This window comes from Cherax quadricarinatus, chromosome 5, assembly GCF_038502225.1.
Source record: "Cherax quadricarinatus isolate ZL_2023a chromosome 5, ASM3850222v1, whole genome shotgun sequence".
NCBI lineage: Eukaryota > Metazoa > Arthropoda > Malacostraca > Decapoda > Parastacidae > Cherax > Cherax quadricarinatus.
The window spans coordinates 15,622,522-15,648,302 of NC_091296.1; the positions used below are offsets into that span (position 1 = coordinate 15,622,522).

Consider the following 25,781-nt stretch of genomic DNA (forward strand, 5'->3'; position numbering starts at 1 on the left):
TCCATACATAGTTCTACAGGTAGGCACAATAACACCCATGTGGCTAGGAAGGAGTGAATCTTGCGAGCAGAAAGTTGAGTGGTGGGGCTAGGAGCTGAGACTCAACACCTGCAACTACAAATAAGAAAACATATCAGTTGAGTGAATGATGGTGAATAGTTATTATGTTATTAGGTCAGCCTACCTCAGTGAGAGATGGCTGGTATGTTAAAAAAAAAGTCTTAATGTGTAAACTGATAATTTTACTTAAAAAAAGTATTGGCAACAAAAGTAAGTGAAGATCAAAAAATATTACTCAAGGAAATTGGTATACATATAACTTGTACTTCAAACACAGACTCAGCCCTTTGAAAATAGCTTGAAATTAAGCTCAAAGTAGCAGAAATGTTTGATTTTTGCCAATGTGTAAGAGTAAACAAATCACATCACGCATCCAATACACATCAACTGGTGGGTCTAATATGTGTTCACAAATGCACTGATATTATTTGTATAATTATTACAGTATTTCATAACAGTAAAACTTTTATTTTTTGGTGTGAATAAAAAATCTAAATAGAATTCATGTGTAAAGCCTGGAAACAATTAATAAAACAAAGAAAATGTTATTTTATTTCCAGGAATGCCTGCTCTGTTTAATCTGGACCCTATTTTGAAATTTGTGAAATTGACCAAATTGCCAATTTCTGATCACTTTATTGAGTAGTTGAAATAGTTGATTGGGCAGTTTCTTGTCCTCATTTGATAAAATGGAAGGCTTGAATAAAATAATTGGCCTAAAATAGGACTCAAAATGGGCAAAATTGCTGATGCAGAAAAATTCACGATAGCGTAATTTTGTCAATTTTCCATCCAGTTTTGTACTTTTTGTTTTATTACCTTTAGAAAAAAGATTCTCTACCATTTCATAAGAAAAAATGACAAAAAAATTTTGCACCCTGTAGACAAGTTTCAGATCAGGAGTCTGGACCCTGAAAGGGTTAAAGGAAAATTTTGATCAAATAACTGTGCTCATCTTTTTTGTTAATGCGTGTATTTCAAAAAAAATTTTGTGTGAAATAACCATGACTGGCAGTACTAGTAGTATTCTCGGAGAAGTAAGTGCATTTGGCAACACTGGCAATATGCTGTAATTGCCACTGTATTCCAGTAACATACTCTATTTTTTCACAACCCCTGAGTTCTGCACTTACAGTTTGGTTTAGTAACCTACTGTTTGATAACCATGGCTCGGCTCCTGGGTCCATAAGTCACAGATGGTATTATAGCATTATTAGTCAGCCAGGTTCCTGGAACCACAAGGTCACGTTAGGTGTTACAGTTGAACCCACAAATTTATGATTGTTACCCTGTTTCCAGGGGTCTCATGAATTTAGAATCCATGAATATAATTTTTCTTTTTCACTCAACATGTCGGCTGTCTCCCACCAAGGCATGGTGACCCCACAAAAGAAACACACCATCATTCAACACTTTCAGAATCATTCACACATAGTCAATGTCTTTGCAGAAGCACTCAGATAAGACAATTCAGATGTCACTCCAGACAGCAAATATCCTAAATCCCTCCTTTAAAGTGCAGGCATTGTACTTTCCACCTCCAGGACTCAAGTCTGGCTAATCCATTTTCCTGAATCCCTTCACAAAATATTAGCTTGCTCACATATACCCACTACTTGTCCAAGCCCCTTACACACACACAACCTCTCGTACCCCCCTCCCTCCATCATTTCCTAGTATGACCCCTACCTCCCCTCCCCTCCACTATAGATTTATGTACCCTTCAAGTCATCCTAGTTTGCTCTCTCCTCTCAATGAACAAACCATCTCAACAACCCATCCTCAGCCCTCTGAATATTACTTTTAGTAGCTCCACACCTCCTCCTAATTTCCACACTACAAATTTTCTGTATAATATTTATACCACACATTGCCTTTAGACATTACATATCCAATGCCTCCAGCCTCTTTGCTGCAACATTTACAACCCATGCTCCACACCCATTTAAGAATGTTGGTACCATTATACTCTCATACATTCCCTTCTTTGCTTCCATGGATAATGTTCTTTGTCTCCAGAGATATTTCAGTGCACCACCCACCCTCTTTCCTTCAATTCTGTGGTTTACCTCGTCCTTCAAGTCTACTCCCAAATATCTGAACATATTCAGTTCTTCCACACTCCCTCCCTCCAATGTAATATCCAATTTTTCTTTACTTAACTCATTTGATACCCTCATAACCTTCCTCTTATCTATGTTCACTCTCAACTTTCTTCCTTTACACATCCTCCCGAACTTGTCCACTAACCTTTGCAACGTCTCTTTAGAATCTCCCAAAAGCACAGTATCATCAGCAAAAAGCAACTGTCAACTCCCATTTTGTATTTGATTCCCCATGATTTAATCCCACCCTTCTCCCAATGCCCTAGCATTTACTTATACAACCTCATCTACCAATATATTAAACAACCATGGTGACATTAGACATCCCTGTCTAAGGCCTTCTTTTATTGGAATGTAATCTTCCTCTCCTACACACCCTAAGCTGAGCTTCACTATTTTCATAAAAAAAAACCTTTACAGCATTTAGTAACTTACTACCTATTCCATATACAGGTACGCCATCACAAATCCAACAAACAATTATTCGGTTCCTTCAGTTATTCGGCACTAATTTTGGCTAGCATAATTCAAATTTCCAGGGTCGCCACACCAACCTGCTGGTACTGTTTGGTGGCGCTACTTGCTGCATAAGTCATTCCAATTTCTTTTTCTCCGTTTATTGTTTTAACCTGCTTACTTTTAGCCCTAGCCATGGTTCCAATGAATAAAAGAAATGCTTCTCATTATGTGAAGCACCTACACAGTACATTATCCATTAAAGATAAGGTGGCTTTGAAGCCACTGTCGGTTGCTATGAACTCAGTCTCATGAAGCAGGAGAACATGTTTTATTGTTACGCTAATATCAACGCTACAGCTTATTTGCCTATCACAATTGATCTAATATGACATAAGAAACAATATAAATAACATAAAACATGTTAAATACTCCAGAATGAATAATATTTGGCATAACACCGAGCAGTTCGATGGAGGTATGAAGAGGATATGGTATACAAATACCATTCTCCTATCCCTGTCTTGGTGGCTTATATTAGAGAAAACGGAGTGTAGCACAGGGCTAACTGTGATATACACTTGTACTGCACCATAAACCTGAAAGAGAAAAGTTATTTTCTCTATATAGATTATCACACATAGCAGCATATGTGTAGGAAACCTAGGATAACCCAAAAAAGATCAATGTGGCTTATTTTTAGTACCTGGCTTGGGTTAGCCATATATGATTTTTGGTAAATATTCGATTCCCAGCCAGGGTAGAAACATTAGGCATGTTTCTTTACACCTGTTGTCTATGTTTACCCATCAGTAAATTGGTACCTGGGTGTTAGCTGACTAGTGTGGGTGTTATCCTGGGACAGTGACGTAATTTTCTTGAAATACTCTGCATAACAAGCGGCTTTCTATACAGTAGTATGTCACTGATGTCAGCTAGACCTGTATACCTTGTACATGTACGTGTAGTAAATAAAGATATTATTATTATTATTATTATTATTAATAATAAGTTGCAGAGATTGGTGGATGAATTTGTTAGGGTGTGCAAAAGAAGAAAATTAAAAGTGAATACAGGAAAGAGTAAGGTTATGAGGATAACAAAAAGATTAGGTGATGAAAGATTGGATATCAGATTGGAGCGAGAGAGTATGGAGGAGGTGAATGTATTCAGATATTTGGGAGTGGACGTGTCAGCGGATGGGTCTATGAAAGATGAGGTGAATCATAGAATTGTTGAGGGGAAAAGGGTGAGTGGTGCACTTAGGAGTCTGTGGAGACAAAGAACTTTGTCCTTGGAGGCAAAGAGAGGAATGTATGAGAGTATAGTTTTACCAACGCTCTTATATGGGTGTGAGGCATGGGTGATGAATGTTGCAGCGAGGAGAAGGCTGGAGGCAGTGGAGATGTCATGTCTGAGGGCAATGTGTGGTGTGAATATAATGCAGAGAATTTGTAGTTTGGAAGTTAGGAGGAGGTGCGGGATTACCAAAACTGTTGTCCAGAGGGCTGAGGAAGGGTTGAGGTGGTTCGGACATGTAGAGAGAATGGAGCGAAACAGAGTGACTTCAAGAGTGTATTAGTCTGTAGTGGAAGGAAGGCGGGGTAGGGGTCGGCCTAGGAAAGGTTGGAGGGAGGGGGGTAAAGGAGGTTTTGTGTGCGAGGGGCTTGGATTTCCAGCAGGCATGCGTGAGCGTGTTTGATAGGAGTGAATGGAGACAAATGGTTTTTAATACTTAACGTGCTGTTGGAGTGTGAGCAAAGTAACATTTATGAAGGGGTTCAGGGAAACTGGCAGGCCGGACTTGAGTCCTGGAGATGGGAAGTACAGTGCCTGCACTCTGAAGGAGGGGTGTTAATGTTGCAGTTTAAAAACTAGTGTAAAGCACCCTTCTGGCAAGACAGTGATGGAGTGAATGATGGTGAAAGTTTTTCTTTTTCGGGCCACCCTGCCTTGGTGGGAATCGGCCAGTGTGATAATAAAAATAATAATAATAATAATAATAATATTATTATTACGTATTATTATATTTTCTCAGTTGTTTGTTGGGTTATCTTATTCAAACTTGGGCAGTATGATGGAAAGATACTTCTTCACGTACACCAAAAATGAAAGAAATCAGACCATAAATAGCGGAGTTCACTTCTCAGCCATTAGCGGCCCCTTAGCAGTATATTTTTGTATGGTTGTTATGGTTATATTCTCATTTTTTTCGGTCTCATTTGATAGAATGAAAGATATATTACAGAAATAGATATGATTTTGATTGGTTTCATGACTAAATGTACCTTGAAATTGCGCTCACAGTAGCGGAAATGTTCTATTCTTTAGCGGAGCTCAAGAGTTAACAAATGATGTTACCGTCCAATACCTGTCTGCCTGCCAGTCTAAATTCCAGTACGGAGTCAAGAATGGCTTGACATTATTTATACAATTATTATAATAATGCAGCAGTCTGCATAACAGTAAATCTTCTATTTTTTGTGAATAAAAATTCCAAATGAAAAGCAAGAGTAATATAAGAGGGGCCTGGAGCCATGACTAATGAACAGAGAAAATGTTATTTTAGTGCCAGGAATGTCTACATTATTTATTCTGGGTCCTATTTTGAAATTGGCATCTGTTGAAATTTGTGTGAAATCGGCCAAATTGTCAATTTCTGACCACTTTATTGGGTAGTTGAAATAAGTGAATGGGCGGTTTCTTGTACTCAGTTGACAGACTAGAAGTAAATAAGTTTGTTCAGGTATACACAAATACAGTTACATAGATTATCATACATATCAGTGTATGTATAGAGAACCTAGGATAACCCAGAAAAGTCAGACAAAGTGACTTATTTCTAGTACCTGGCTTGGGCTTGCCATATATGATTTTTGGTAAATATTTTTTTTTCTCGGTTGTTTGTTGGGCTATCTCCTTGAAACTTGGGCATTTATGATGGAAAGATGCTTCTTAACGTAAAACAAAAATAAAAAAGATGGACGATAAATAAGGGAGTTAACTTCTCAGCCATTAGCCGCCTCTTTGCAGTATATGTTCGTATGGTTTTTATGGTTGTATTCTCATTTTTTTTGGACTCATTTGATAGAATGGAAGATATATTACAGAAATAGACATGATTTTGATTGCTTTCATGACGAAAAGTACCTTGAAATTGAGCTCAAAGTAGCAGAAATGTTTGATTTTTGCCGATGTTCAATGAACTGTGTAAGTCAAGTTGGTTAATTTTATTAAGTGTATTCTAACCTAACCACTCTGTAATTCGGCAAACTCAGTAATCCGGCACACTACAGGTCCCAATGATGCCGGATTTGTGATGGTGGACCTGTACTTTCAACATCTGCCACATTGCTTCCTTATCCACCCATATGCCTTTTCTAAATCCTTTTGCCCATAATAAATTTTGCCTTAGATCTGGACTCATTTTTTGTTTCACAGGAGTTGCCTCTTTAAATACTTCTCTAATCTGGTAAATACTGAATAACCAAAAACAAGAGAAGTTTTTGTGCTGGGAAAACTTTTGATCACAGTCACCAATAATTTGCACTTCAACAGAAAATTTTAGATGCCTTTTAGATCTGTCCTGAACCTTTATCAAGTCACAGCTGAGCAGGGAAAACTAGAAGATAGTCGTGGAAGAGAGGGTGGGAATGAAGTACTCTATCCTCTTCAAGGGGGGCTCCTTGTTGTGGTGAAGAGGCTCTTGGTCTGAGGAATTAGACCTGTCGGTCTCCTTCTTCAGACCGAACCTAATTACCCCCCAATCCCCCCTTCCCTATCCCATCCTCCCCTTTTTCCTTTCCTCCTCCTCCTCCCCACCCCTCCCTTTTGCCCTTCCTCTTTTTCGCCTTTGGGATTTCTCCCACAGGCGCGCTAGTTCCTAGGTAGGGGAAAGGATACCGGGGTCCATCCCATTCCATTGAGGTTCTTGGCGGTGGCGTAGTTTACCGTGGAATCTGGATCGCCTGGGGATGTCCCGATCCCTCTCCGGTATCCCAGAGTTTAGCTTTGGGTGTCTTTCGGACAACGGGTGTATCTCTGGAAGCCACCTTTCGGATTCTGGGGGTGGTGGCCGAAGGAGGTATGCTTTGTGGTGGATATCCGGCCGCCCTCTCTTTTGTCCACCGAGGTAGCTCAGCAGATGTGAGGTTGCTATCCCGGATTGCTGGTTTACTGGCATGAAGGGTAGAGTATGGCACGGGTTCCATGCTGCATCTGCGCTAGTAGCGGTGCTGAGGTCCTCTTGGGCGCGGAGGGAGATTTCCGGCCCTTTCATTCCTCCTGGGAACTATTCCTCCCCGCTCCCCCCTTTTTTTCTTTTTTCTTTTTTTTTATTTTCTTTTCTTTCTTTTTTTTCTTAAAAACAAAAAGCAAAGGAGTAACCTAACCATGGAGAACCCAATCCATGAACCCACTAACCCCGGGCCCCTTCTTGATACCGCACCCCATTCTGACCCTGCCTTGTTTTTAGACCACTCTTCGGACACTCCTGATGCCCCTGTACCTCTTGCTGGTGCTGTTTCCTCACCCGCTTCAGGTACCGGGGCTTCGACTGACTCCTTCGATTTGTCTGACCTCTGCTCTCCTTTGACTATGCTTCCGGCCTCTCCCTCTATGGTACGGCAATTTTCGAATCGCCAGCCCGTTTCACGACGGACCAACTCTGGTCCTACTCCTAAAAGCCAACGTCAATCTCCTAATGATGTTCCTTCGTTACCTTCCCATTCTACTCGGAAAAGACCGACACATCATGCACTCCCTCTCCACGCTAAGTTTCGGACCACACATTGGACTAAATTCTTTACTTTAAGACCGACTTCTTCTGCCTATCTTTCTGACCATAGTATTGGCAAAGCGCTCCTGCTTCATGTTGGTAGAGATATTTCATTTCATGCTCTCAAGAGCGGTACACGCATCGTCACTGTCCAGAATGCTACCCAAGCTCATGATCTTTCTCTCCTTTTGCATATCGATACTACTCCTATCACTATTGAAAAACATCATTCTCTCAATTCTTGTAGTGGTACTGTCATTCTGCCCTATACCATAGTCCAACAGAATTTCCAGTCATGTGGCAATGACATTCTTGAACAGCTGGAACTCCAGAATCTCCCAATCCTCAAAGTCAACACTTACGTCCTTCCTCCCCGTGGGCGGAGACGTTACCCTTGCAATGTGGCTCGATTAATTTTCGACAGCCGAGAACTCCCATCCTCTGTTTATGTCGCGGGACATAGGTTACAAGTTCGAAAGGTGATCCCTACACTGCAACAGTGTAGAAATTGCTGGCGTTTTGGTCACCCAGCGAAATATTGCATATCTATAGCCGAATGCCCAGTCTGTTGTGCCAACAACCATTCTAATATATCTTGCAGTCAACCTCCATCTTGCCTTAATTGTAATGAAGCTCACCCTTCGTACTCTCGCCGTTGCCAGGTCTACTTAAATGAGCGTGAAATCCGTTGCCTCAAAGGGGCAGAAGGTCTCCCTTATGCTATGGCAGTTACTCATCTCCGCCTCCAAGGAAGTCTACCCTGTGTTTCTTATTCTCGTGTTTCAAAACATCCCCCCACTTCTGGGGTCCCATCTTCTGCAGCCTCCCATAGCCACTCCGGCATCTAATCCTTTTGCTGTCCTTGGCTCTGACGTCCCGACTACAACTCAGTCTGTTCTCACATCTTCGCGTCCTTCCTCACAAGCCCCAGTATCGACAAGACCTCGTATGACACCTTATACGAATCGCCCCTCTACTTCTCAGAAGTCCAAAAAATCCACATTGCTCAAATCTTCTTTGCCCCTTCCTTCCTTCTTCCACCTCCACACTTTACCTTTCCAGTCTCTGTGCCTAGTTCTTCCCCTCTCTCTGGCTCTATTACAAGTATGGAGGTTCACCCTCCTCCTCGTACTATGCCTTCCACCCCTGTTCCCTCCCAAGTTTCTCCCTCTTCTGCCGCCTCCCAGGTTTCTGCCTCTTCTGCCCCCCCCCCCCCACACTTCATCTCCAGTCCCCTACACTCTTTCGTCCCCCTCTACTTTGGTACAGTCCATTACTGTCCCAATCTTTACTCGCCCTCCTCCTTCTACCTCCAATATGGTCTCCCATGCATCTTTGAATTCAGAAACACTTGAAGCCATTTCAGAATATATTGCAGAGACTAAACCTTCAATGGACACTGATTCACCTCCTGTTCCTTTTCTTCCCTCTCCTCCATCTTCACAACTTCATTCTTCGCAACGCTCCGTTCCTTCGCTGCTTGAACGTCTTCCAATGCCACCACACGCTGACTTTTCTAACCCCTCTAGTCCATAGGTGCCCTTCCCTACGGATTCCTGGTATTTTCTTCATTGCCAATTATGGCCTATTTACAGTGGAATATCCGCGGCCTCAGGGGTTATCGGGGTGAACTTCAGATGTTGCTTTCCAGATTTTCCCCTGTTGGTGCTTGCTTACAAGAACCAAAATTACACTCAGCTGTTTTCCAACCTATCTCAGGTTATAATTTATTGTATTCTTCAGATCCTTTCTCAGATGGGACCTTTAATGAAAGTGCCCTTCTTCTACGCAATGATATTCCGTACTGTCAACTATTTGTCCACACCTCGCTGCATTACACTGCAGCCCGTATCCACTTGAATAAGTGGTTTACAATATGTTCTTTATATCTCTCTCCTTCTCGAGCATTTTCTATCCCAGATTTTGCCTTTCTAGTTTCATCCTTACCACCACCACTTCTGTTACTTGGTGATTTTAACGCCCACCATTTCCTCTGGGGGGGGGGTCTCATTGTGACTCGCGTGGCATCCAGTTGGAGGCTTTTCTCACCTCTCACCCCCTCCATGTTTTAAATACGGGTACTCCCACCCATTTTGATCCTCGTACTCATACTCTATCTTGCATTGATCTATCAGTCTGCTCTTCCTCCACTGCACTAGACTTCACCTGGTCTATTCTACCGGACTTACATGACAGCAATCATTTTCCAATCATTCTTGCTTCTTCATATTCACCACCTTTCCGTAGCCCTCGCTGGTAATTTGACCGGGCAAATTGGGACTTTTACTCGCAACTCACTGCTTTTAGTGAGGTTCCTTCTTCATCCTCCATTGATGAGCTCCTACACCTCTTCTCGACGTCAGTTTATACCGCAGCTTCTCATTCTATACCCCAAACCTCAGGCAGGCATTCTCAGAAGTGCGTGCCTTGGTGGTCTCCTGCTTGTGCTCGTGCAGTACGTTTGAAACGCGCTGCATGGGGCAGGTACCGATACAATAGAACCAATGAGAGACTTCTTGATTTTAAGCAGAAGCGTGCGATCGCTCGCCATGTCATTCGTGATGCTAAACGCACTGGTGGCGAGACTATGTTTCCACCATCACCTCTGCTTCCTCTATGAGTGCAGTCTGGAAAAAAGTGAGGAAATTGAGTGGTAAATACTCTCCTGACCCGGCTCCTGTTCTACGGGTCGCCGGTATTGATGTAGCAAACCCTCTTGACGTTGCCGCTGAAATTGGCACTCGTCTGGTCCGTATTTCCCGGGGGCTCCACCTATGCCCCTCGTTTCTTTCCTCAAAGTCTGCCAGAGAGTTAGTATCCTTGGACTTTTCTTCTCTCAGAGAAGAACAGTATAATGTGCCTTTTACACTTCAGGAACTGGAGGCAACACTCTCAGCTTGCCGATCATCAGCAGCTGGACCTGACGACATTCATATTCGTATGTTACAGCATTTACATCGGTCAGCCCTTGTAGTCCTCTTACACCTCTTCAATCTTGTTTGGGCACAAGGAGTTCTTCCACAGCTGTGGAAATCTGCCATTGTTCTCCCTTTCCGCAAGCCGGGTACTACAGGACATGATGCCTCCCACTATCGTCCCATCGCTCTTACTAGTGCAGTTTGCAAAGTGATGGAACGTCTGGTAAATCGACGTTTAATGTGGTATTTAGAGACACACAACAGTCTCTCCGCTAGTCAATATGGCTTTCGTAAGGGCCGTTCTACCATAGACCCCTTACTACGCTTAGATACATATGTTCGTAATGCCTTTGCGAATAATCACTCAGTTATTGCCATATTTTTTGACCTTGAGAAGGCATATGACACAACCTGGAGGTATAATATTTTGGCCCAAGCCCACTCCTTAGGCCTTCGAGGCAATCTACCATCCTTCCTTAAGAACTTTTTAACTGACAGACACTTCCGTGTTCGAGTCAATAATGTGCTTTCCCCGGACTTCGTCCAAGCTGAAGGTGTCCCTCAGGGATGTGTTCTGAGCACAACACTTTTTCTCCTAGCTATAAATGATTTGGCCTCTGTTCTTCCACCCAATATTTGGTCATCACTCTATGTTGATGACTTCGCTATTGCTTGTGCAGGCGCTGACTGTCATCTCATTGCAGTTTCTCTCCAGCATGCGGTCGACCGTGTTTCCACTTGGGCCACCATGCATGGGTTTAAATTTTCCAGTACCAAAACTCACCAAATTACTTTCACTAGACGCTCTGTCATCTCCGATCATCCTTTGTATCTCTGTGGCTCCCGTATCCCTGAACGTGATACATTCAGGTTTCTAGGCCTTCTCTTTGACCGTAGGTTATCCTGGAAACCTCACATTACCTCTCTGAAGGCAACTTGTCACAACCGGCTAAACCTTCTTAACCCTTTCAGGGTCCGTCCCGTAGATCTACGGCTGGTCGGTGAGTGTCCAAACCGTAGATCTACGCCAAAATTCTAGCGCCGTCAAATTTAGCGCGAAAGCGCTCATAGGCCTACATATGAGAGAATGGGTCTGCGCCGTGGGTGTGCGCCGTAAACAAAAAATCTAGGCGCCTGCATAGCATTGTGGGAACGCCGGCTCAGTCACCCTTGTTCACCATGTCTCGTCGCAAGTCAGCTCTCACTCCCCTGAAAATTGGGACTCTCCTCTTCCTGTCTGATAGTTCTGACACTGATGGAAGTGGAAATGAAGACGAATTCTACGGCTTTGATCAGTTAGTGACCGAAAATAATGACCAGGATATCGATAATAGTGCAGAAAACCCCGACGATCCTCGACCTTCTACCTCTGGTGTGGGCACTCGTGACTCACGGTCGGGTGTTCCTAAACGTAAGAGAAAACTAATATTTTCCCGTGGCCTGGCCTCTGACTTCAGTAATGACGATGATTCTGACGTGGATTGTGATTTTATTGCGCTCGACGATCATTCGAGTAGTGATAGTGAGGAAACATATTCACCAGTGAAGCGTCGGTATGTTCGCCGCCGCATGCGCTCGGGTAGTGTACCCTATGCTGTGCCCAGGGGACGGAGTTCATCCCGGAGTACATTCCGGAGTACATCCCGTGGCCCTACACCCGTTTTAGGTAGTGATAGTGAGGATGATGTGGCTACACTTGGCATGGATGGGCCACCGACATCAGTGGATGGTGTTAGTGGGGCTGGTGGTGGTAGTGGCACCGCCATGCGTGACTCGCTGTGCCACGCGGGAACCCACGCTGCTGACTCGTCAGTTCAAGGACAAAGCGGAGCGTCACCCACCAGCCCGCCACAACCACCCGTACAACCAGCCTATGATGTCCAGTATCCACCAGCAAACCGTATCTGGGATTGGCAGCAAAATCCCAATTTTGTTCCCAGCCCTCACCACTTTGATGACTCGCAAAGTGGAATTCTACCTACCTGTCCCCTTGGAACCACGGCCAATGAACTGGAATTCTTTGAATTATTCTTTGACCAGCCATTGATGGAAATTATTGTCAGGGAAAGTAATAAGTATTTTCAGTACACCATGGCAAATACGATCTTATCACCACAGTCAAGACTACACAGGTGGAAAGAGACGACTGTTGCAGAAATGTATTTGCTTTTTGCAACAATAATGCTTATGCCTCACGTCTATAAGCATAATATAAAAGCATACTGGTCCACAGATCGGCTAATTTGTACCCCATCCTTCAGTGAAATAATACCAGTGAACAGGTTTATCTTACTGTTACGTATGTTGCACTTCTCTGACAAAACCAGGCCTGACAGAAGTGACAGGTTATACAAGATTAGAAATGTTTTCATGTATCTCAAACAAAAGTTCAGGATATACTTTTATCCATTCAAGAATCTTGTAATTGACGAGTCTTTGATTTTGTTCAAAGGTAGACTGTCATTCAAGCAGTATATACCGAGCAAGAGGAACCGCTTTGGTATAAAATTGTTTGTACTCTGTGATTGTGACAGTGGCCTGGTGTTGGATATTGTTGTATACACGGGTAGTAAAACATTGAAAGATACCAAGATGTTATTGGGTATATCAGGTGACGTAGTGAGAAACATGATGGCACCTTATCTTGGTAAGGGCCATACATTATATACCGATAACTGGTACACAAGTCCATTACTCAGTGATTTCATGCGAGTGAACAAGACAGATGTGTGTGGCACAGTGCGTTCTAATCGTAAACATATGCCCAGGCTCAACGCAGGTGTTCGTGGTGATGACGTGCAGGTGTTTACTGCCAATGACATCATGGCATTACGGTGGCATGACAAACGAGATGTCACATTGTTGACAACCATTCACCGTAATGAAATGCAAGACAGTGGCAAAGTTGATCGAGTGACTAATGAACGTATTCGAAAACCAGTGACAGTGATTGATTATACACAAAACATGCGCTTGGTTGACAAGTGTGACATGCAGATTGGTTTTGTTGACTGTGTTCGTAAGAGTTACAAGTGGTACATGAAACTTTTCTTCCATCTCATGGACATTTCAATGCTGAATGCATATAATATGTACCAAATAAAGACTGGTAACAGACCACCGTATGGTGAATTTTGTTTGTCTGTTGTCAGACAACTCATAATGAAGTACCAGGTAACAACACCTGCAATACAACATGGTCCTCGAATTCATCACAATATACCCAAGCGTTTGAGAAGAGAAGGTGATCATTTCATAATACAGCTTCCTTCAACTCAAAAGAAATTTGCTCAGAAGAGATGCATTGTCTGTGCACAAACAAAACGACGGCAACAAAGACGCAAAGACACTCGGTTTATGTGTGAGGAATGTAAGGTGCCTCTGTGCATGGTGCCTTGTTTCAAGGAGTTCCACAAGCTCCAGCAGTTCTAAAACCATGTCCAGTGATTGTAAATATGTAAATATATGATAGAACATTAGTATTATACAATATTTGTGCATGTTTATTGTAATAAACAACAGTGGTAAACAATAATATGATAATAACTTTAGTGCGGTTATTGTGTTCAATACAGTGAGTTTATATATATACATTATATACAGTATTGGTCTCTCAGGCCCCAAATGTTAGTAGGAATAGAAAAAAATTGGAAAAGAAAAGAAAAAACAACTAAAACAACAAAATAATATAATACGCGTATGTGGAATTCGTCGATGTTGCCGCCACCACATCATTTTCTACAAACTTCTTGGCACTGTATCTCGGTAAGTACTGATCAGATTCTAATTTTTTTTTGTTTTATTACCTTCACAAAAATATGCTCTTTAATTCTGTAAGAAAAAATAATTTTTTTTTTTTTCAAAATTTCTTGGACACTGGTGCGTGACTTCAGATTTTGGCCTTGGACCCTGAAAGGGTTAAAACCCTTGCTCATCTTTCCTGGGGAGCTGATCGTCGAACTCTGCTTCGCCTACATTCAGCCCTCGTTTTATCGAAACTCGATTATGGTGACCAGATTTATTCAGCGGCCTCTCCTGCTACTCTCTCTAGCCTTAACCCCATCCATCACCAAGGATTACGTTTATGCCTTGGTGCTTTTCGCTCTTTCCCTGTTGAGAGCCTCTATGCAGAAGCAAATGTTCCATCCTTGTCTGATCGCCGTGATGCCCATTGCCTTCGCTACTCTGTACGCTCTCACGATCTCCACAATCGTCCCATTTATAGAATGGTCACCGATATTAATAGACATTCTTTATTTGTTCGCCGCCCCTGTTTGCTCCGTCCCTTTCCTCTTCGCTTACATTCGCTCTTGTCTTCCCTTTAGTTACCACCTTTATATGTTCATGTAGCATCTCACTTTTCCCTACCCCCTTGGGAAGTTCCAGCTGTTTGGGTCTGTTCTTTCTCACTCCCTTGCTCGAAAGCCCAACTGCCTATGGTGGCTTCCCGCTCTCTTTTTCTTGATCACTTCCACTCTCATTCTCATGCCATCGCTGTGTACACAGATGGCTCTAAGTCTTCAGACGGCGTCGGATTCGCAGCATTGTTTCCGGACAGCGTCGTGCGGGGGCATTTACTATCTTCGGTTAGCATTTTTACTGCTGAATTGTATGCCATTCTTGCAGCACTTATTCGTATCGCATCTATGCCTGTGTCATCATTTATGGTAGTCTCAGACTCCCTTAGTGCTCTACAGGCTATACGAAAATTTGATACATCTCACCCCCTAGTTCTCCGTATCCAACTTTGGCTACGCCGTATCTCTACCAAGCATAAAGATATTGTTTTTTGTTGGGTCCCTGGTCATATCAACGTACAGGGCAATGAACAGGCAGACACTGCTGCGCGGTCAGCAGTACGTGACCTACCAATTTCCTATAGAGGTGTTCCATTTCTGGACTGTTTTGCTACAATAGCTACCCACCTTCACACCCGTTGGCAACAACGTTGGTCAACTCTGCTTGGTAACAAACTTCATTCTATTAAACCGAGCATAGGTTACTGGCCGTCTTCTTGTCATCAGTGCCGAGGTTGGAAGACCACTCTCTCCCGCCTTTGCATTGGCCACACTCATCTTACTCATGGGTATCTCATGGAGAGGCACCCTGTTCCTCTCTGTTAGCAGTGTCAAGTTCCAGTATCGATTAGCCACATTCTGTTAGACTGCCCTCTCTATCAACGTGCACGCAGAATTTACCTCCAACGTCGTCTTTGTTCTACTACTCTCTCTTTACCTTCCCTTCTTGCTGATGGACCCTCCTTTAATCCTGACTCTCTCATTGACTTCTTGACAACGACTGATTTACTCCACAAACTCTGATGATGATACCTTTCGCACTCCCCTCAGCCCTTTCTAGCTCAGTCTCTTGCTGCCCTTTACCCTTTCACCATCCACTGCCCCGCTGTTATCCATAACCTATTACTCATCCATCTCCCTTTTGCCACCTGATGCCCTCGCTTCCTTCCTGCCCTGCAGCGCTGTATAGCCCTTGTGGCTTAGCGCTTCTTTTTGATTATAATAATAATGAAGTACTGTAGTAGTACTAATAGCAGCACTAATAGTAATAACAGTAGTCATAATAGTATAAATAGTAGTAGTACCATATCAATATCGATATCCTGTTCCTCTTGCCCTCTTTAACGTTTTGGTGGATCTGATAGACAACAAGACCAGGATACAGTGCTCGAAAGTTTTATTCTTGTAGACTTCAGACACCATAGAACATAATTATGAATCCTTCAGTTTTGCCAATTCACTTGCAAAGCTAATATTACACAATAAAATGCCTCAACAGATAAAAATTGTTCCACTCTAGATATATGCCTAACCTTTCACCATGTCACTTACCTACCCTATTTCTATATCCAGTATGATGTCATATCATGCAGGTTCTTGTATTATGGTCCAGGAAAGATCTAAATATTGTCTAGTTTCTTCACCAATTTTTTAATTAGGAATTGCTCCAGCTGTGGTATTGTGACATTTGCTTTTCCTAGGCATTTATAGTAATATAGCACTAGGTAGGGGAATATCATAATTTGCAAGTAACATGATGATGGATGCTGCCCCATCTATGTGCTTTTGACCATGTATCATGACAGTGAGGTATCACTGTTGATTTTTGTTTCCTGATCATGCTTGTGCTGAAAAAAAATAAGCAAATCTCATTCTATTTTTAATATTCTTATGCTTTAGTTTTGATTTGCTTGCTTGGCACCTCATCTAGTTCACTAGCTCTCTATAATAGATATTCCAGAATCCAATACTTATTTCACCTGTGGGAATCTTCAATATTTACAAGTGCTGAAATTTTGAGTCCTAGGAAGAAACGGAGAAACAAAAGCTTTAATAAATATATCAGGTTTTAAAGCTCTGAATGTGCATAGCTAATTTATAGCAGATTGTTAAATATTTAGAAATGTTATATACTAACCCGGTTTTAAACGTTGAGAAAGGAGCCAAGATAATTTCGACCTATTAAGAATCTGGATTACTTTCCCATTCAGGTACACAACAGCTTATGAGCAAAACTATAGTATGTATAGTACTATGTTACTGTCTTATTGCTTCACAGATTCATTAATGAAATTTTTCTTTCTGGCAGCTACGTACTATGACAACTTGAGGAGCAGCGACACCCTTTCTGGTCGAAGTTCTGAAGACAGTATTAATTTGTCCTCTGCTTTGGCAAAGTACTGCAGACTTGAAAACTCTGAGGATGTGGCTGATTCTGACTATGAGAATACAAAGGAGTACAGTAAGCTGGACTCTGAGGATACAGAGTGTCACAGTAATTCCAAGTCAGATTTTGAGGATACTGAGTGTCACAGCGATTCCAAGTTGGACTTTGATGATACTGAGTGCCACAGCGACTCCAAGTTGGACTTTGATGATATTGAGTGCCACAGCAGTTCTAAGTTAGACTTTGAGGATACTGAGTACCACAGCGATTCCAAGTCAGAGTGTGAGGATACCGAGTGCCACAGCGATTCCAAGTCAGATTTTGAGGATACTGAGTGCCACAGTGACTCCAAGTTGGATTTTGAGGATACTGAGTGTCACAGCAACTCCAACTCTGAAAACACAAAAGAATATGATGATTCTGATTATGAAAACATAAAGGAATTTTTAGATTCTGGTTATTTACATATTAATGAATTTATAGATTATGATCTTAAAAACACTAAGGAGGAGGTAAATTCTGACTATGAAACTGTCAAGGATGTTGGTAATAAAGGTTTTTTAAATAGGGAAAGAGTCGATGTTTATGACATGGAAAACAGAAAACCATCTGATGATCCAGATGCACAGAAATTTAAGGAATGTGGTGGAGCTGGATCTGATAACCCGAGTAAAATCTCTGAATTTAGTGGAAAATTTTCTGCTAAAAGTACTGGAGCAAACCACTTAGCAGGTATAAATAACACTGAGGATGTGAAGTCTGGTCAGTCATTGAACCACAAGAATGAAATGGATCAAACTGATTTAATATCTTGTAGACATGTGTGGAAAGAAAACACCTTGGAGTTTGAAGTGAGGTACATGAGTAATGAATTATCAAAGTATAATGAAGATGAGGAGTGGTATGATGGTAATGGTGCTGAAGAGGTAAAATTAGATTTACCTGATCCATTTGATTCATGGTGGGATGAACTTGAAATAGAGAGTCCATAATTCTGGAACAAAATTGAAGTAACCCTCAGGTATGTAGTGAGATACTATCCTCAAACATTATTTCTCATTATATGTAAGCAGCTGAATTGGTTATTCTCTTCCTTTAATTTCCAGTAGATATTTCAAAATTTTGTAGTGTTTATATCTTTTGGTATATTTCTTAGTAATCGTAAAGATTAGTCAGAAGTTTTTTCTGTTACATATAGATCTGTTGTATAGTACTTAGAAGTAGTAATTTTGTGTAAATTTTTATTTTTATTTTTAATTTTTTTATTAGGTATGTTGCAGATCACCCTGTGTCTGCATATGTGTATCCATCATGTGTTGCAATTGCAGCAGTATAAGCCAGCTAATGGCACTGAAATACTTATGTATAACTTTCATATAATCATTACTGAGCAGTTCCAGTAATCATGAAATTTAATTATTGTAAATGTTAAGAGGGGTACATATTTTTCATAGGAAGTTATTGATTAATAATTGAAAGGAAATTTTATTAAAGTTTAGAATACTGTACTTATATTAAACCTTCATTGCCTGTTATTCCTATAAAAAGAAAAGGTGCTTTTGAATGAATAGCCCTTATGTAAATAGTGGAAGACAGAGCTTAGGTGAATATATTCAGGGAATTATGCATGAGATGTAAAACTATAATCCTTAAAGACCTGTTGTTTCTTAATATGTATGTGGTATTCACAACATTAGCCTAAGACCAGTATACATCCTACAATGTATAACACTTAAGCTGCCGTTATATTTTGCAATATTAAATGCGTACATTCCAGGCATAGTTATTACAGATGATGAGGCAAGGCTTGACACACTTTTGTAATGCACATAATTTGCAAAATGGATATAAACAGACTGAAGTCATGATCATGTTATATATAAATGTTGTTTTGTTTATGTATGTACATTTAAGAATAAATTATTTGTTAACAGTGCCTCTCCCAGCATGGGATGTAATGAATGTCATTATCATATTATTAAAAGATCTTTGTACCATTGGCTAATACACCAATCAAGACTATCCCTTCATTGTAAAGCACACATAATAAGATACAGCATGCTATACCTACTCAAAAAATAGTAACAGAACTGGAGTTTTCAGGCTGAATTTTACACTTTTAAGTAGAAAAATTAATTGAAATTTGCTTTAGATGCATGGGAAAAAGTTGATTGGTGTGCTAATTGAAAATTAGGATTTTAATAATATTACAGTATGTCTGTGTATATCCAGCACTGTACAATGTTTCCCACTAAAGCAGTGTCTTCTCCAGTCATTCATATACAGTATTTAAATTACTCCAGACAGACATTCTTCTCACCTAAACTGACTTGACCCTTCAGGGTGATTTTTTTTTCTAATAATAAATCTTACAATTATTCCATAGTCATGGAGTTGGTATAGCTAACCCAGGTGGCCTGTGATAATTTTCAGTTGTTGGAGACTTTTCACTTTCTTTTTCCTCCAACAAATACATGTATTCATTTATACTATGGCTTCACCTTCAAGTATCAAGTGGCCAACAACACCAGGTCAGTAGAGAACAACTGTCCAAAATACACTACCATCTTATCATATAAGTTTGAAGCAGAAGCCCATTAGTTTTTTTTTACAGTGGCAGGATTGCTGGTCTTTCTTTTGTCTCATGAGCATGCAAGATGACAGTTAAATTTTACGAAGCTGTACTTACATTCATTATACACGTATACTTACTTTCTGTGTATTTATTAATAGATCTAGGTCCTGTAATGTTTGCTTTTAAATTTAGACTAGGCTGTGTGATAATGATCCATGGAACCATTAACAGGTGGTATACCACGGGAACTGATATGGGATATCCTGCTTGAATTTTGATAAAATAATCCAACAAAAATATTAACATTGTTTTTGAAAAATTTTACTTGTTGCCAATACTCAAATTACAGATTGAGCATACCTTCAGAGGGAAGAAACAAAGAATTTCTGTAACAATTTGGATTCTCAAACAGAAAAATTAAAACATGGCTATTTGAGATACCCAAAATACTACTTTCTCTTATGATGACATTTACATTTCAGTGTCAGTAAATGACTTTTCTCTCCTGGTGTTCCTGTCATATGCCTGTTATATAACAAATTACATATTCTGGAGTTGCTCTGTTAATGAACTTAATATTTTGATATTGTGAAAATGCCATATGCTAATTGAATCCATTTGATTGATCACTACACTGCTTTATTGGTTCCTTTAAGCATTAATTATATTTTAATGATTAATAAGTAAAATTTATTGCCTGAAAATTATTTTAAAATTAACATGAGAAGCAAGAAGTGTTAAAAATAGCTATTTGTTTATTATTTACTTTCACTTTAATTAAACTGCATGAGTGCCACAAATATACTGGTTGATATTCACACCATAATGCAGTATGATTTCCAGCATTGTTAATTCACTATAAGACTAATATGTAAATATCATATAGTGATTGTATTGACTGGATTCATTAGTATTTCTTGAAAATATTTTGTAAAGTACAGAAAGTTAACAGAAAATGAGAATTACACCTTATAGTTTTGGTTATAACATGAATCATCAATGCATACATGTTTAAAGAAGGCTTTGCCAGCTGTTCCAGAGTTATGGACATTTTTATTAATACCACCACAGCTGTTTCACTGCCCCGCTCATCACTAGTATTATTAAGTTCATTTTATGGTTAAGCTCATGAGATAATTGTAATTTTTATCTAGAATAGAGTAATTGTTGCTTTCTGGCAATGCTGTGGATGATAAATATTTTCAAATGTTAATGTGATGCCATAAATGAGACTCTTTATCACTACATAATATATTTTTTGAGTTTTGTAAGATTTTAATTATTTGCTATATTGCCAATGAAAAAATAATTATAATCTTGGTAGGAAAATATTTCCTTGAGTATTGTGTTGATAAGTTGTGTGGAAGTGTGTGTGGTAAGTTAAAAACTATTTCTTAGCATCCATAGCAGTTTTTTGACTATTCAGATTTTATTTTTGCCATTACGGAACAACTAAGAGTGAATGTTAGGAATGTACAACATTTACTGGCAGGACTGTGTGAAAATACAAAATATTTATTACCTGATCATTATTATTTCATTAGTTCATATCATTTAGTTGGCCCAAGCAAATTTTAAAAAAAAATGACTGATCAGTCTTTTTTTTTCTTCTTCTTCCGACAAACCGGCTGTCTCTCACCAAGGCAGGGTGATCGTTGTAAAAAGAAAAACAAAACAAAAATTCTTTTTAAATTTTGTAAATTATTTGTAATACAGTGGACCCCTGGTTTCCAGCCTTATCAGTTCCAGAACGTCGGCCAAAATCCAAAATGGATGAAAACTGAAGTAATATTTCCCATAAGAAATAATGTAAATCCAATTAATCCATTCCAGACACCCAAAAATATTAACAAAAAATACATTTTATAGAGAATAACTATAGTTTTACGTACAGAAAACAATGAGAAATATAAAGCACTAATTTTAATGGATGAATGAACATTTAAATCAGTTTCACCTTTATTGAAGACTCTTGTTGGCATATTCTTTACGAGATCCGTATGCAACTGCCTTGTCTTTTTGCAATTTATCGCCTCCACAGCACTATCTCCCGCTAACTGTTTTTTGTTGATCCACACCAACAAATTCTCAACATCTTCGTTTGTTTGCCATCACTACCACCCTCTACCACCATCACTACAACCCTCTACCACCATCACTACAACCCTCTACCACCATCACTACAACCCTCTACCACCATCACTACAACCCTCTACCACCATCACTACAACCCTCTACCACCATCACTACAACCCTCTACCACCATCACAATCACTAGCACCCTCTGGAGGGTGGTAGTGATATTTCTCAACAAAACTTTGCAACTCATTCTACGAGTTCTTTCTTGAATTCTATCGTGTTTCTCACTTTTACCACAGGGCTGGAACTCTGAACTTTCTTTGGCCCCATGGTGGCTTATTTCACAGTCGCAATTAACAAACAAGCACAAAAAACAATGGATGAATGCGCTGAGTATTGCTCACTCAAAGAGAGAGACAGGCAGACTGAGTGTGGTATGCGTGAGAAGCGATGTCCCGGGTGGGTGGACGCATCTGATACCTACAATTTCTGAGTGGATGGACGAAACCTGGGGGGGTAATTTTACTGAAAAAAGTGCTTGAAATCCAAATTGTACGATTTCCGCACCGGCCAAAAATCGGGGGTCCACTGCATTAAAATAGACAAAGGGTTTTATTTTTATGTAATTGAAAGTATTGGCCTTTCTTGTCTTACATCATATTCAACTCTTTTTGTGCTTTTGACAACTATTAATGAATCAACTATAGGCTTTTCAACCTTTTATACAGTCCTGTACCATATTAATAACAAGACAGATTCTTTCTGTTTAGATCTTGAGGCTCGTGATCATTTTCAATTGTCAATAAGGGATTCAGACAGGTAATAAGAGATGCTGAGTTTTCCACTGTGGAATGTTAGTCAGCAATGCCTTACTCGAAATATGAAGTTGACAGTACAGTAAATTGATGTGATGTGCTTATGATCTTAGTGCCCCTAGACTTAATAAAGAAATATTATTTTATTTTACTCTACTTTTAATATTAGCAACAATGGTACAAAATATGCAGAGTTGTGATAAATACCATTATACTTTGTTTATATCATTAAACTACCACTAAACTCTTGTCATTTTCTAAGCATTCCTTCTAAGTTTTAAACTGAGGCTCATCCTTCTACCAGTTTTCAAACTACTTGTTTTTAATGTTTGTAGCTCCACAAGGTTCTTGAAGCTCAATATTTCATGTTCGCTTGGTTCCCATGGGGCTCTCATATTCTGTTACTCATATGTTGGACATACTCGCAGTAAATATTAGTTCCAGTCTTGCTGACACACATATGGGGGCCAGGAGCTGTAAATCAACCCCTGCAACCACAAATAAGGGAGCACACAGACATACGCAGATGCACGCACACGCACACACTGTGTCTGTCTCTCACTCATGAGCACGTGTGCACACACACACACACACACACACACACACACATACACACACATATACACACATACACACATACACACATATACACACACACACATACACACACATACACACACAGTGAAGAGGCGGGGCCAGGAGCTGTGACTCGAACCCTGCAACCACAAATAGGTAAGTACAAATAGGTGAGTACACACACACACACACACACACACACACACGCGCGCGCGCACTTTGTCTCATCGTAGCGTTAACATACTCGCCACCTCCATCAGTTGAGGCCTTCATGTATGTGTGTATATGCAATGTGAATATCTGAATTAAGAGCACAGAAGTAAACCTTTAAATTGTAGCATACCCAGAAGTAAAATTTCCTGTTTGTATGACAATATTTTGAAGAAAAAATTAGTGAGTATTTTTCTGAGTAGAATAAAACAAAAGTAACTGGATGAAAACTTACAATATTATAGTATACTAAAGTTGGCAAAAAGTGATCACACATTGGAAACTGCAGCACAAATGTACCAGCAATATTTAAATTTTTCAATTTATTGACAAAATTGTGACTTTTTTACTTTTTATTGTTTTTATTGTCTAACACTATGTGCATTAGTTTCTTATAATACTGTATGTATTAGATGTGTTCCAAAGTGTCTTAGAACTCCAAACATGGAAAAATGTATAGCCTGGCATTGCTCCACTTGGAATATATAATACAGTATAAATTGGTGCAAATGATTGTTTTCTTATTTTTTGCTGCTTTGGTTTTCTAGCACTGTGTACAAGAAATGCTTATATTACAGTTCTTTCACATCGTTTGACTTTCTTGGGTTATCCTAGATTGTAAAGTTACCGTATTTAGGGGAGAGCATTCATTTCAAATGGGTCATGTAGTGCCTGGGGAATGGGAGGCAATTATGCAGGCTCAGTCTAAAAAATAGGACATGACTAATTTCTTGTATCAAGAGCCCCCTCACCAGCATCAAGGACTATTATTGTATACAGTAGACCTCCAGTTTTTTGTAATTAATCTGTTTCAGAAGATTGGCCTAAATCTGAAATGGCGGAAAACCGAAGTAATACTTCCCATAAGAAATAATGTCAATCCAATTAATCCATTTCAGACACCCAAAAATATTAACAAAAAAAACATTTTATAGAGAATAACTTTAGTTTTACGTACAGAAAAAATGAGAAATAAATATAAATGACTAATTTTAATGATAAATGAACATTACATACTTTTATTGAAGACTCTTGTTGGTGAGTAGTATTTATTTGTAGTCCCAGAGGGACTACATCCCAGGCATATAGCTACATACACTGCAGCCTACAGCCATATTATTACCATCGACATGCCATGCTCACCGAGTTTAATCGTTTCTAACAGCTACCTTTAGATGCCATCATAAACAAAGGAAGAAGTAATGAGTAATTCGTGCTGAGAATTTTAAACAAAAGCCTTATGTATTATTAACCCTTTCAGGGTCCACAGGCCAAATTTCAAAGTGCACACCAGGGTCCAAGAATTTTCAAAAAATAATTTTGTTATTTTTTTTATGAAATGCTAGAGAATCTTTTCTAAAGGTAATAAAGCAAAAAGTATGAAATTTGATGGAAAATCGACGAAATTATGCTCTTGCGAATTTTGATGTGTCAGCGATATTTACGTATCGGCGATTTTGCCGACTTTGACTCCCATTTTAGGCCAATTACATTATTCCACTAGTATTACTTCTATTCTATCGATTGAGCACAAGAAATTGCCAAGTCAACTGTTTCAACTACAAAATAAAGTGATCGGAAATTAGTAATTTGTCCAATTTAATGCAAAGTTCAAAATATTCTAATTTCAAAATAAGGTCCAGAATAAACAATGCATGCATTCCTGGCACTAAACTAACAATTCCTCTGTTCATTAATTACGTTTTCAGGCTTTACAAATGAATTCCATTTTTTATTTTTTATTCAAATGAATTTTTATTCAAACCAAAAAATAGAAGATTTACTGTTATGCAATATTGTAATAATTGTATAAATAATATCACCACATTTGTCAATGTATATTAGACCCATCAGCTGGCGTGTATTAGACGTGTGAGGTCGTTTGTTTACTCTTGAACATCGGCAAAAATTGAACATTTCTGCTTCTTTGAGCTCATTTTCAAGCGATTTCCATTACAAAAACCAATCAAAATCTTCTCTATTTCTGTAATATATCTTCCATTCTATCAAATGATACCAAGAAATCGCAAATACTGTACAACTATAAAAAACATACGAAAAACACTGCAAAGTCGCTGTTTTAATTGAAAATTATGGTCTCAGTTTTTTCTCTCTCATGCACTGTATGCTGCAGGATTTGTTTTATGTGGTGCATACATACCACATAGATGTATTCTCTCATATCTAGGCCCAAATTTACCACTCACAGCTTATCAGAGTGAGCTGAGCTCATGGTGTAGATATACGGTTTGGACCCGTAGATCTATGGCACGGACCCTGAAAGGGTTAAGGACGTTTACTGGGCCAACGCAGTTTCATACACATTTTCTCTGAAGCTGGATTAGAGAAAATGTAATGTTTACCCTCCACCAACCCCTCAATAGCATATAAACATTACATGTTTATATGCTATGTAACGTGTTTCTTATACAGTGGAACCTCAAATATCGAACTTTCTTCAGTCCAGAAGGCTGTTCGAGTGCCTTTACCAAATGAATTTTTTCCCATCAGGAATAATGTAAATTA

At 39.7% G+C, this 25,781-nt stretch overlaps 1 protein-coding gene across 1 annotated transcript in view; it reads left to right on the plus strand.

Moving 5' to 3' along the window:
- The window catches only part of Pask (PAS kinase), a 352,511-nt gene extending 329,796 nt beyond the window's left edge, over positions 1 to 22,715 (plus strand). The window contains exon 26 of the mRNA XM_070104515.1: positions 16,923 to 22,715. Within this exon, the coding sequence (XP_069960616.1) occupies positions 16,923 to 17,992 (1,070 nt within the window). The 3' untranslated portion in view covers positions 17,993 to 22,715. The remainder of the gene's footprint in view (positions 1 to 16,922) is intronic.
- Positions 22,716 to 25,781: the final 3,066 nt, after the last annotated feature.